General features: G+C 36.4%; 1 protein-coding gene across 2 annotated transcripts; it reads right to left on the minus strand.

Annotated features, from left to right (window-relative positions):
- Positions 1–904: 904 nt before the first annotated feature.
- LOC135688586 (spermatogenesis-associated protein 24) lies at positions 905–11,944 on the minus strand. 2 transcript variants are annotated; one of them, XM_065205511.2, is made up of 5 exons: positions 11,584–11,930; positions 8,030–8,092; positions 5,812–5,942; positions 4,670–4,740; positions 905–4,453 (listed from the first exon to the last, which is right to left on the minus strand). In XM_065205511.2, exons 1-5 carry the CDS (start codon positions 11,716–11,718, stop codon positions 4,242–4,244), a joined length of 612 nt encoding a protein of 203 aa, XP_065061583.2. In that variant the 5' UTR covers positions 11,719–11,930; the 3' UTR covers positions 905–4,241. The 2 variants fall into 2 exon arrangements, with proteins under 2 accessions (XP_065061583.2, XP_088971840.1); XM_089115714.1 differs by lacking the exon at positions 8,030–8,092 and having other exon boundaries at positions 11,584–11,944.
- Positions 11,945–13,988: the final 2,044 nt, after the last annotated feature.

Below are 13,988 nucleotides of genomic sequence, written 5' to 3' on the forward strand. Positions count from 1 at the left end.
GGTTTATATTTAGCTGGATTTAGCCCTATTTTGCACTGTTTATTAAAACATGGAAAGCAGACTTCCGTAATGAATAAGATATCTATGATCCCATCTTCTTTAAAGATAAAACACATTGAGACATTTTCAATCCATTTAAATTAGCCATAGTGTACATGCACTGTTCTCTATCGAACAGTTCCTGCCATTTATTCCCCTTTATTCTACCGGTCAAATTAGGTAATGGTTTATGATAAAAAAAATTCGGTAGATTTTTGTTCCAAACAGATCTACCTTGTGCAGGATGGGACAAATTTTTCATGTGCTGATTTACGAAAGAAAGTAAAACAAAAACTGCACAGAAAAAGGTTCAAATGTATTCAACCCCAGGTAGTTCTGTTTAAAAATATTAGGATAAGCCTTAAATAGGCCAATGTGGGAATAGGTATGGCAATTTTCCATTGTAGAATAAACACACAAAATGACGTCATAAATCGCAGGCTTTGCACGAGCATCCTTGCCTCAAACCCTACCAGCATGTCTATGGCCAACACTACTCAAAAGTAGCGAGTTTATTTAAAATCTGCAAAGCCAATTAAAACTTAAAACTTTTTAAATTACCGTAAAAAAGTTGTATATAAGCATCACCCAATCAACTCTCAAAATCCCGATGTTTGATTTTTTTAGCAAAATTCGTTATTCAAAATTCGTGTGGAAACCGAAAAAAAAACTTTGAAAATTTACCTCCAGAATCGGACATTTTTTGTATAGGATATACAAGAGGAACAGGGGCTCTAGCATGAAACTCTGTAAAGCTCAATTATTGCAACGCTTTTTGTCACCTTCTAATAGAAGACTTTTTTAAATGCCTGTTCTTAGTTCTCCAAGCGTGTTAAAAAAGCATGTTTAAAATGGACATCACATGTTCTTATCAAAGCTTTGCAACAAAATTCGAGGATAATCTAAGATAATAAAGGTTACAAAACTATTATTACCACATGACTATATTTTCAAAGATTAATTACAGCATAACCGCCTAAGGTACTTTATGAGGCTCTACACTTGCCGCAAACTTAATTGAAAAGATAACATAGGAAACATACAGCTTTTCAACTAAAACCTCTGCTGTTAATTTAGTTAATTTCAAGGTATCTCAATTTCATGATTCCACAGAAAGAGGACAGTGATAGTAGAAACCAATCGAGGATTTTGCCCTTCTTTCAGAAATCGAATCTTTCACTCCTCCCATCCTGAAATCAAGTAAAGAAAAAGGAAAAAAGGAGAGAGAATGAAAGAAAATAGAAGCGTGGAAAAGTAATAAGAAGAATGAGACAACTGAGACGCGAAGGACGGAAAGTGCAACAAAGAAATCTGACTTGAACAAAAAGAAAGGAAGGAGTAAAAATGTAACGAAAAATATGATTGATCCAAAGAAAATGGAAATAATATATTTTACATTTCAGCCTGTGGCAAAACGCAGACACTAAAATACCATGAGACAATTTCATTACTAAGAGAAAAATGTAAGAGTTACAGTTAGAGCTTCATTAAACTACTAGATAGAGTTTAGTTAACGTTGAATGATAAATGCAACACGGCATTATAATGTAAACTGTTTAGTTAACTAAACTGTCATTGTAAAAATGCAACACGGCATTATAATCTACCTCTGGTAACTTGAGGGAATACACCCCAACTCGCGTATTAAGTTAAACTGGCTTTTTCTTAGTTAAAATAATTATCGTCTTATACTTTCTCCGGGGGGGAGGAGGGGGGTACTCCTATTATGGCCTAACAGGGAGTCCAGTCAAGGTCAAAGAGGACCAATGCTAAAATTTCAAAAAATCACCCTTAAATGGTAGTATGTTTTGACAGTTACCCGCAAATAGTAGCATAAAGACCGAAATTATGTCCTTGGTAGCATCCATTTCTTTGTGCTCCCCTGGTCCTTTTTTGAAAAATTTCTTCACAACTGACAGTTGTTGTTTCCGGGATAAATCGCAAGCTAAACTGAGCAGCTGAGTTATTTTGGCCATTTGGTAGCCATTTGGTAGCCATGTGGTAGTCATTTGGTAAGACCCTCAACCGATTGGACTCCCCTGTCAGGCCTTAATGGGAGTACCCCTGGGTATCTTCTACCCCATATTGGTTGAACAACTTCTTTGCACTTTCAATATTGCAGGGAGTTTGTCGATCGGACATTGCTTCAGAGGATGGGGGGTGGCAGCTGTTGTTATTGTTGCTGTTGCTGCTGTTGTGGCTATTTTAGCTTTTGTTATCTTATATAACATTGTACATACATATTTACATATGGGCAACTATTTTAAATCGATGATGATTTAGAAAAGGATCAAAAAATTTTCGTAGAAGAAAGAATGTCTAAGTTCTCACAAATAAATGTTTTACATGCGATAAAAATGCACCCATATTTGTCGACATTCCTCTAACTGGCAGGATTAAAATTATTACTTGCCGCTTCTTAAAATTTGAAGAATTTACCGAGAGGTCGAAGATCATTTCAAAGGATTTGCATGATTAATAAGGAGCCCAATAGGGATATAATATAGATAATACTTCACAAAATTGAGTATAGAATTTCCTCGAAGTAGGGATTCATTAAGGCAGCATTTCCACTAGCCTGGGTTAAAAGAAAACCGGGTTAAAAGTTATCCGTTTTCAAAAAAAGTCAATGGAAACGGCATTTTTCTTCGACCCGTTTTTGAACCGTTTTTGGTCGCTCCCACTAAGCCTGGTTGAAATGTATTCAGGGTGAAATAGTTGAAACATACGCAGAGTTGTAATAGAAATCAGTATTTGCATCAATAATCCTTCAATTTCTATCGTTGTAAGCCAATCGAAGCAACATCGATGTCGAGGATTTTGTTTCTTGATTTTCGGCGCCATCTCAGTTCTTAAACGTTGCCCGGATCGGAGAAGTTATCCGGGTTTCGGCGTTTTCATTAACTCACATGTGGGTCAAAAGATATCCGGGTAAAAACTGACCCACTCCGAGACCCGTTTTCAAACTTTTCCGTTTTTCAAGTGGGTTAGTGGGAACGCGACGTTAGAGACTTCATAATTTTTTTCTCGAAAGTACAAACCGATCTGACTGTTAAATTCAACAAATATGTGTTGTCTTTCTTCAGAATCTTTCTTCTGTAATTTTACCAAGCTCAAAACCTCCAGGGTTGTTAGGAGCTGTCTAGTTTCCATACTGCTCGACCTGAAGACGTAATTAGTTTACCCTAAACATAACACTAACCCTAAACCTAAACCTAAACCTAACCCTAACCCTAGCCCTAACCCTTACCATTTACTTGAAATAATTAATCATACTAATTTATGACTATTAATCATGCTTATTTGTGATTATCAGGTCGAGCAGTATTAGCCTGAGATCAGGCTCCCGGTCTTCTCCATCCATCCGAGCCTGATCTCAGGCTAGAGCAGTATGGAAACTAGACAATTCCCGCAGATCAGTGACAATTCTGGGTTGTTATGAAACTGCGTATGTTTTTCGTCAAGCCTCTTTCTGAGGTTAAAATAAAAAGAGGCGACTATTTTTCCAGATACCTAAAGATTTTGTGTACAACCATTTCAGTATTTTGAAAAGTTCAATTAGATTCATTGGCAAAAGTCCAGGCCAGCAAAGCCGTTTTTAGATTACCATCATCCGCAAATAAAAAATCTACCTCTGATTATCTTCAATGGTTTCATATCCTGGTTATTATCCTTTTTCTTTAAGGATCGAGTCTTAGAAAAAGAAAATAATGGTTTAAAGATTTGTTATAGTGAACTGGATAAAAAGATATGTAATTTAATTACTTGAAACTGCATATAATGAAGAAACTGGAGTCAATCGGCTGTTTATTTCAAAATCTGACAACATGATGTTAGAAAGGAGACCTTATCATTAGGGTACATTCAATAATGTTTATGGAGCTGCTTTGCTTTTGGTTGACCTGAGACGTTTCATGTTATGCTATCTCGTACTGATGTTGAAAACAGGTTCTGTCATTAGTCTGTTGTAAACGACGGCTGCAAAGACCACATACAATTAGAGTAACTACCCCGAAGGAAGATGACCCCAGCAAAAGACACCAAGTACATAGACGTAGGAAGCATTTCAAAACTGGAGGGGGGCATAGATAGTCAGAATATGGTGCAGGTAGATACTGCGTGTCCCCTGTCCCCCCTGGTTCCTACGTCTATGGTCAATTAATCAGGTCTAAATGTTTGCATAGACCAAAGCTGTTAATAAATCATTTCCAGCTACTCTTACTTCTAGTTATTCCACTCTTTTTAACATCTCTCTGTCCAACCAGGAATCTTTCCTGCTGGATACGAAGCTCTGCCTCGTTTTCAGCAATTCTCCTGCCCTGTGATTGTTTTGCTAGCTTTTGTTTTAAATCCTCGATTGTTTTATCTTTTTTCTTTAGTGCGTCATCTTGAACACCACAAACCTCTGATATTTCTATAATAACAAGCAAAGCAATTACATAGGTTGCAAATGAGAAGTTATCAAATTGCAGTCCACCAAGTTAAAAAAAATTTGTTTGACTATCTAATAATTCTCACAAAAACATTTTAAGCCTAATTCAAACGGCTGTGAGAGCAAACAATCGTTTTTCCTCCGACATATGATAGTCCCGGAAGACTTTGGCAAACGGAAGAAACTTCGCCTAAATACCTGTGCATTTGTCTAGCAACGCATTGGTTTCTTGGCTTTTACGCTGTTGAGAATTCACGAGACTTCTATACCTAACAAAAGAAAATTATACGTAATATTCAAATATACTCGCATTTTTTACTAGTTACAGAGCAATCTCAGCCAAAATTCCTTAGAACGCCTTGTTGCTTGAGTGTCATTTTGAAAAATCTACATTTTTTGGTATCAAGAATTAAAAACAACCCCCGTTATTTTGAAAAATCTACATTTTTGGTGTCAAGAATCAAAACCATCCCCGCCTCCCTCCCTCCCTCCCTCCCTCCCTCCCTCCCTCCCTCCCTCCCTCCCTCCCTCCCTCCCTCCCTCCTTCCTTCCTTCCTTCCTTCCTTCCCTCCCTCCCTAAAAAAGTAGTTGATAGGGTTTATTATAATTATTAGTTGGAGAACAGAAAAGTGATTGACGGGGAGGCTTTGAATATAATGCAAAAAAATTTCAACAGTGTACCAAGACCTCTGGCAAGAATAGTAGCGCAACTTCAATTTGTCAAATAGCGTTTATTGGCATAAAAAATTTTTGTAGATAAGAAAATCATATAACCACTATGAAATGTCTTGCTAGATTGACCATGATGTCAATGATTTGGCACGTTCTTCCATATGTGCAACCCCACTCATATATGGTAATAAATGCATCGCTTTTAGTGGCGGCGCCAGAATGGGAGGCCAGTGAGACCACGCCCCTTTTGACTCGTGACAGTGCTTTGTACCAGGCCAACCATGCTTTCAGAAAAGTAGGGGGAAATTACTCCCCCCATACCACCCCTTGGCGTCGCCACTGATCGCTTTTTTTTAAATTCCATCGTTTGCACCATATAAGCTAAAAGTGTTTAGTAGATGAACAACGAATAGCCTTCTAATGACATAAGTTACCCCCTACCATTCAAAGACATTTTTAGAAATGTTCCTTTTCTTAACACGTATTCCTGCCAATTTCGAGCTTTGATAAATCTTACATTTTCTTGTGCTGAAAATGAGAATTCAGGGTCGTTCCTTTTAAAGAAATGTTTGAATTCAAGATATGTTGGTTGCAAATTTCTTTCATTGATGATTTGACATGGAATGACTCAAAAAATAATGAAAATACGATACCAAAAGGCTACCTACGTTTTGCTGAATTTTTCTTTTTCTGCTTCCAACTGCCGAGATAATAATGCAACTTCATTCAATGCAAACTGAAGTTCGTTTTCACGATTCTCGAGTTGTGACTTTGTGATTTGATGGAGTCGCTTTTCCTCCTTGGAAGAAAGGAAGGGTTTGTAGAGGTGTCATTAAAGATTATCGAAATTCAAAAGTTTCAAACGTTTAAAGATTGGGTCACTATGTGTAGTGTACGATGCAAAGTCAGCTACTCTAACAGCTTAAATGTAACAACAACTTAACCTCTAACAACGGTAAAAGGAGCTAGTTATATTTAATAAATGATGAAGTTAAGATCTCACGAGAGATGTGAGGTTCTCAAATATCTTGACGCCATAGGGCTCATTACGATACCTCACTTGGTACCAGCTGTGGTATACGGAGTGCTATATGAAAGCTTTCAGGAATGCTGTATTTTTTGTTTATAAGTAGTTTGTAGATATATGTAGATATAAGTAGTTTGGCCCGGCAGAAATTCAAATTTATCATTTTGGACAGAATAGAATCAAAGTTGGATCGTTTTGATTCATTCTGATTATCTTAAAAAGCTCCCTTGTCTCCTAAAGTACTAAACCAGTTCATTTGTGCCAAAATTGATCAACATTTACGGCTTAAGGGCCATTTCTAGTCGGTGCGATAGTTGAAAACATGAATAGTTTGCTGTTAACGGATTCTAACAAACATGAAAATTACCAGTTCATTTTCCTGTACGATTCATAACCAAGAGATCTTAAAAGGTATCACAGTTGTGTACGGAGTTTCGTCCTCGTTGATTATGAATCATGCTATAATTTTGAAATTTTCTTCTGAAAATTTGAAGCGTACTAAACGGTCTGGACTCTAAAGCATTCAAACTATATTTGCATTCATATCAATTCAATGTACTTCGTTTCGATGTAAAAGTGGAAACTTTTTTGGTGCCTCTCTGCATAAACACTCTCTGTTTGTATTTGTCATACCCATGCCAGCCACAGTTACAGGCCGATCAAAATGAATGGCGAAAGGTGATCTATTTAACTCTATAAAACATTGCAGAAGGATTTTGAAACAATATCCAGTGTCATTTAGCCCTTTAAAAAGGAGCGGAAATCTGAGTATATATCATAATTTTATCAAAATATTTGTGCTACTCTTTAGAAAATTTTCTTTATATTTATCAAGGAAAAGGCAAGAAACCAGTTTTAACTGTTTAATGAAGATATCAGACTGTTGTCATTTTCTCTATATGCCAAGGCTCGAAATCACTTGACTATTGGATTCGCAAAAATAGATGAATTTTTTCTTTTTATCTACGAAGGAAATTGTTTCTTGCTGTGTTTTAAGTAATTCATGCTAAGCAAATACCGCAACAAAAGAAAATTTTATCTTACATAGCTTTTAATGACTCGTGAGTGAGATCTTACTGTCTGAGAAATGGCCACTTATGAAAAAATATATCATGAGCTGTTAATTTGAATTCTATGAGCTGCTGAAAGCACTTCAACTCCGTTTAGATAATTTGATGCTATCAATGGATAGTTTGATGAGGTGACAACATTGCAATCATTCCTGTAAAACTACACTCATGGTATAATGTAAGAAGTTTTGACATCTTATTTGTGAAAACAAAGACTTCTCTTTTACTGAAGATTCTTTATAAAGAATAAGAACAGGTATTCTATTGCATGGAGGGAAAAACCTAAGGGGTTTTAAATATTACATTATCAAAATGTGTTCATGTCCTTCAAAAGTGATGACGATAAATTCTGATTTCATTGAATGCATCAAAAATAGTGACTGGGGGTCTTGATCTGCTTTTACTAAGTGGAAAAATACATATTCTGAAATTAAGAAAATAAACTGCCTCTTTATTGTCACCAATAAAAGCAGTTTGATCTCAAAAATTCCTAGTAGGTTCCAAAGCCCCAAATGTAGAAGGCTCTAAGCTTTCACAACAAATTCCCTTTTTTCCTAATATTTCTTCATAAAAACTTCTCCAAGTAATCAACTTATCACTGCTATTATTGAGATTTTTATCTTACTTTAAGGCATATGTCCTTTCTAAGCAAGTTTAAAGATTCTCCTTGTTCAATTCTCAACCAAGCATATTATTAGAGAGTCCAGAGAATGACAAAATTACACAAAAGGATGAAAGAAGGTAAGAGCAGCACTCCAAAGGATGGAAAAAAGGCACTGAGTCTTCTACCTCTAACTTTTGTTTCAGATCCTCAAAAGCATCTTTTGTGACTGAATCTTTTTTCTTTTCAAGCTGAAAAATTAGAAAAAGTAATCTTTTGTCACAATACAATACGACAATATACAGGAGGTTTAAGGTAAGAATTTTCTTAACCCTAGACTTTGTGCTAATCTAAAAGGTCACTTCCTATTCTAATTTGCAAGATGATTTTGATTCCAGGCGTGTGGAGTAGCAATTCCCCAGAGGGACTGAGCTGCCTTGCTCATTCTAAACAGAAACGCTTTACAACTTCTTACATTGTTTATAAGAAATTTTTCCTATCATTTGGGTGTCATTTTTCAGAAACTCCAACTCCTTCACTTTTTATAGAACTACACTTTTGTTGTTTTTAGTTTTCTTGCGATCAGAAAGTCAGATTAAACAGGCCATCACAAAATGCTTCTTTGCTAACAATCCTCATATTGTATACTAGGAGAGCCCTTTTATCCATTCAAAAGGATCTCATTCCTAACACGCAAAAGAGTTCTGTTGTTTATGAATTTATGTGCCAGTGTGATTTTGGCTACACAAGATGCACCTCCCAAAGATTGGGGGATAGGATAAAACAACATAAGAAACAAAACAGCCCCCCAAAGAGAACAGCCTCCTTGCTCTTGAAGGTCTAGAAATACAGCAAAAACTAGCGACTCTGCCATCAGACGACATCTTTTGGAAAACCCAGATTGTGCAAAGCTCCATAAGGACGAATGTTTAATGTAATTGGCAGAGCCTGGTCATCTTTCCACCTAGCAGTTTTGGAATTGATCTACATACAAACCAAAAAGCCACCATGGTGTAGATAGAAGATATCTGTTTCCTCTCTTTGATTCCACTTGAAATTTTTTCTATAGGCATGCAGCAATGATTGGACAGCAATGCTGGTCATGTGCTTGTGTCTTTTTGATTTTTCTATTTCGATCCACAACTAGGTTTATATTTTCCATTGTGCTTAATATTACTAGTTTGTGCTTAAAATTAACTCTGTTGCCCTTGGTAATTCCAGCATTTATGCATAAAGATGACCAATAAATGATCAAAATATGCATTTTTGAAAACCTATCTTTAGCTTAGATGTTTATGCTGCACCATCTGAGTTAGTTTTTCTGGCTTGCCTTGCCCCCTAGCAGCGAAAACCTTCACAAATTTAAAAAGTAGCCCCATACACTTAAATGGCAAAAGTGTAAGGATAATGAATGAAAATATTGTTTCTCTGTAACTAGAGTTCTAATAATCTTTTGAAAAAATGTGGCTGTCATGATTGGATTTTAAAAATAAAGTCATCAAAAATGGAAACCCTAGCAAATTCAAAACATTTTCTCCTTTTAATAATGAAGAAAAACTTGTTAATCTGATAAGTTTCTATTTCACAATATTTAAAATGTTACTTATTGCAAAATTTCAAGCTATAGCATCATCTTTATATCCAAGCTGAAAATTGCCTTAGAATTACTAGTTTTGAACCAGAAAATTCAATACTGGAGGAACCTTCAACAACTTCTATGTCAGGGTTTTTATCAGTTGGGAAAGATTTTTTTTACCTAGAGGACAAACTTTTTATTTTTTTGAATACAATCTTTTCAGAAACAGAATACAAAATGACAGTGTGTGTGGTTTTTACAGTTCAAGCTGTCTACCTTTTTGTAAATTTTTTTAGTGTTTTCAAAAACCTCCCTTTGTGTGCCTTATATTATATTTTTCCTGGTATGGCCTTATATTATAGGAAAAACTATTTTTGCTATTTAGGAAATCAGTTGGATTCACAGAGGGTTTTCTTATGAAGATGTGTGTGCCACCCATAGCTCTAATACACTAAGGAAACCAAATGGCATATTGTTTAAAGAATCCTGATGTCAGTTATTCAACTTCTGTTTCTGGTATTGGGAGTTTAATGTAACTGAGCCAATTTTTCTAGCAATCACAAGACAAACTCTACTAATTACAACAGAAACCATGCACCTTGAAATGCCAAAAGCATTGGTAATTTTGCGAAATCAACCTTTATCAGAAAGGTAGTATAATGTGATCACAACATGCATCTCCACAGATAGTGGCTTCCTCGTGTTTGTTACTTGTCTGGTTGACCATGGCCTAACTTCTTCACAGAGAGCAAAAAAAATTGATTCAAGACACTCTGTAATTTTTTTGTCCACTCATCTGCAGTGATGCAATGATTTTCAAAGCATTGCCACCCGGCACTGGTTCTACCAGGTTGTATCCAGAATCTTCTAGCCTTACCACCAGGCACAGATTCTGCCAGGTCTCTCAGTTTCTTTGCTGTCTAGTAGGCTAAATTGTTTCCTTGCCCCTGCAACACTGCAATCTAGCTCTGTCAGAGAGTCGCTCATAATGATACTTTTTGATGCTCTCTATGCTCAAACTGGATAGCATTCATTTAAGGTAATTCAGGAACTCATATGAAAAGTCATCATGAAAATGACAGAAGCAAATATCTTTCAATAGCAGTAAAGGATTAATTTTTTCTCACTTCTGAGGTTGTATATTTGCTGCCAAAATTTTGCTACACAAATTCGCACATCTTCGATCTGAAAGTAAGATCACATCCAAATGGATCCACTATTGTTTGGAACCAATCCCATGTAAACAGGGCCTAAAAGGGGGCTTCCATAAAGTAAATTGAGGGAACTGAACCACAAATGGGGAGAAAGGCTTAATTTACATCTGCAGGTCAAAGGAAAAAAAATTGGTCCAAGGCAACCCACTTTTGTAGGGCAGTTGAAATACCACAACACTACCTGATTGACATTTCAAGGTTGACAAGCTAAAAGTTCCTAGGCAAGGGAAAGTGTAGACTGTCAACTTCCATTTCATTGGATGTAATAAAAAATTGCATAGGTTCACTTTAAACAATTGTATAGGTCAACAAGTGTAGGTTTACAAAACGTTTGCATATGTCAAATAAGTGGTGATTTGCTCTTGGCTCAAGGCAGCTGCAGAGTATGGCAGTTTCCAAGGAGATCTTGGGTGTGCAAGAGCAAAATTTCAAGTGTGCAAGTGTGCACTTAGATGAAATGTGCCCTTCAGTTGTGTACATTAGTGTGCAAAACTATGCTAGAGCCCACAGATGATCAATTAAGAAGCAAAAATTAACTAAGATAAAAAATGTACATGATTGATAATTATTCTGTTATCAAACCATTGCAAGATTATGTTGATCTGGACAGCAACTTTAGTAACATCTCGCCCAGTATAGGGTGCCCCAGTATACGGTCAAGCCCTAGTATAGGGATTGTCAATCAAGATTATGTTCTAAAGTGGCGCCAAAGCCGTTCCGGTGCACTATCATTGTGATGATGGATAGAAGTTATTTCAAGACAAGTTTTCGTATAAATATTGCCTTTTTTATGGTCAATTATACCTTCATTACGTTTAATTCTTATATGGTCAATTACGTTTCATTTTGTTCATACTTTATTTGGTGCGGCTATTGAGCGAGTAACGTGGGAGCTCTGGATGGAGGAAACTTTTTTGAACGTACAACTATTACATTATTTAGCTAAACTTACCATATACTTTAATTTTGCAAGCAACGAGTTCTGTGTTCTTATAAGGTCCTGCATTTGTCCAAAAGTAATATTACAACTGCCAACATATGAAAAAGAAACTGTATCGTTCCTTTGGTCTGCAGCAGAAGCGGCCATTTTGTTATTTTATTTGCTGTTGCTGCTGCTGATTGAGTTGAATTTCGCTAGTGCTTTTCCGTAATATTTCATGCTTAGCTTTCTGTATTTCAGCAATTTAATTTCTACCAAATTATAACGCCTTATTGCCAATTTTTTTTGCAATTAGATAATGCTAATCCACAAAATACAATAATGGAATTGAAATGGATTGGTCCGTTCACATTTATGTTTTCTCATTGAGAAACGTCTCTTGCCTAAAATTATTTGGACTCTACCGAAGCGATAAATTAGCTGCGAGGGCAAACTTTTGCTAATATAAAGAGGAGAATAATAGAATACTTTTAAAAGAAAGTAACTAGGGTTGCAGGGGTAATTGCCGCTCTAGTTGGTATGTTAAAAAAGGTTATGGACGCTTTTAAGATACTGGAGCACACATTCGAAGCATAAATTGATAGCAATCAAAAACTTAAACGAAATAGGCAAAATAATGAAGCCCTACTTGCAAGACAATGTGCTACTTTTGCTATCGCATCAGACCTACCAAGTTTCAAAAAAAGTTATTTTATTTGCAATAGTGGGGACAACTTTTGGGTTGCTATGTGATCTCTAACTCTGGTAACGGAGCCCAAGAAATCAGGAAGAGAATGAAGGTCCATTCCCAATTTCTTAGGCTCTGGTTCCCAGGCTTTGTGATCTCAAGGCCACGGGCAGGATCCAGAATTAATCCTGATATGATAAGGGGGCGGGACCCTTAGAAGATGCCTTGTTCACCAAGTCCTCTAGTTCTTCGTTAACGCCTACTTTGGCTAAACACCCGTTACACCCTGCTACAAACACTTTTTGCAGATTGTCGTAACCATTATTCAATTACTGAATGCTTCCAAATCTTCTTTCACGCTATTTAAGGGAGATCATTGTCCACGGTACATTTCGGTAAGAACTAGCTGGTTTAATAGTTGCAATAGAGCTAGCCTGTGATTCATGAACAAGAGACGATGACACTGAACTAGATCTCCGATAAATATAGCACTGTTGAGATTTGACTTAAACTGTTGAGATTTGCTTTTATCTAGTGATTTTCTTTTCTGTAGCTAGGCCTTATTAGGAAAACAGATTTGTGCTTGGATTTGGAAGATAGATAAATAAAAGTGAATAAACCAAAACTTGCGTGAGAATGCATGAGAGTTCTAGTTTGATGCGTGTGAGCGTGAGAACGTGTCGTAATGCATGTGTCATGCGTGAGACCTATGAAGGGCAATAGAAAAATTGATGCAATTGCAAGAGCCTGCCCACCCGTCATCATCAGAACATTAAATGCCACCATAAGACGGACACTAAGGAGCTTATGTGGCTGAAGAGCGCAGTAACACAGATATGGTTGCAGAAACAAACTAGCCGAGGTAAAAGTTTCTGCTATCGATGCCAATGGGGAATTCGTCAGTGAAATCATCATGGCTCAATAAAAGGTTAAACAATTGAAATTTAGGTAAGAAAAGAGAAGTAGAAACTGAAGTGAATTGCGGTGAAGTAAATAGAAATTGGAAAACCAAACCAGATGAAACAGTAATAAACAGTAACAAGTGATTGGCCTTAACTGTTGTATCCATAGAAGGTGAAAAGTTTGAAATAAGAAAAGTAAGGAAGAGAAGAAGCTAAAGAGAGCGTTGTAGTTTAGACAATACTGGCTACAGAAACCAGGAAGGTGAAAGTATATTTCTGGTATCTATACAAACAGGACAGTCCTTAGAGACAATATCAAGTCTCAAAAAAAGGTGGAACAATTCAAAAGAAAAAAATAATACGGAGAAATGGCAAGGAAAAAAGCTACAGAAAGCAGTAGGGTGAATGTAAAACTTCTGTTCTCCATGTAAAAGAGATCTATGTTGGAGAAAAAATTGTGGCTCCAAAAAAGGGTAACAGTTAAACAGAAAAAGTATCAAGAAAAAATGGAAGCTGAAGAGCGCATCGTAACAAAGACAACAACGGTTAGAGAATCAAGAAAAGTGAACGAAAAACTTCTACTCTCGATGTAAAAAGAATCTACGTTTCAGACAGAATCGTAGAGAGAGAACAGAGTTTCTAAGAAAACGGAGTTATAAGGAAAAATAGCAGCTGCAAAATGCATTGCACCAAAGAAGAAAAATCTTATAGAAACAAGCAAGGTGAATATAAAAGTTCTAATCTCTGTGGAAGTAGGATGGTGATATAATCTAGACGAGGCCTACTATAAAGATGATCCATGGGAGAAGGAGCCTTGAATTCACTAGGAAGCTGGAAAGAACACAGTA

The sequence above is a fragment of the Rhopilema esculentum genome, unplaced genomic scaffold (genome assembly GCF_057945365.1).
Source record: "Rhopilema esculentum isolate cy_ngs unplaced genomic scaffold, ASM5794536v1 HiC_scaffold_36, whole genome shotgun sequence".
Taxonomy (NCBI): domain Eukaryota; kingdom Metazoa; phylum Cnidaria; class Scyphozoa; order Rhizostomeae; family Rhizostomatidae; genus Rhopilema; species Rhopilema esculentum.

Excerpts from the sequence above, each read along its gene's own strand:
- LOC135688586 (XM_065205511.2), bottom strand. The coding sequence starts at position 11,718 with ATGGCCGCTTCTGCTGCAGACCAAAGGAACGATACAGTTTCTTTTTCA. Across the intron at positions 5,943-8,029 it reads ATCTGAAACAAAAGTTAGAG|GAGGAAAAGCGACTCCATCA; the intron begins GTAGAAGACTCA and ends CTTTCTTCCAAG. Across the intron at positions 4,741-5,811 it reads AAAGAAAAATTCAGCAAAAC|GTATAGAAGTCTCGTGAATT; the intron begins GTAGGTAGCCTT and ends TTCTTTTGTTAG.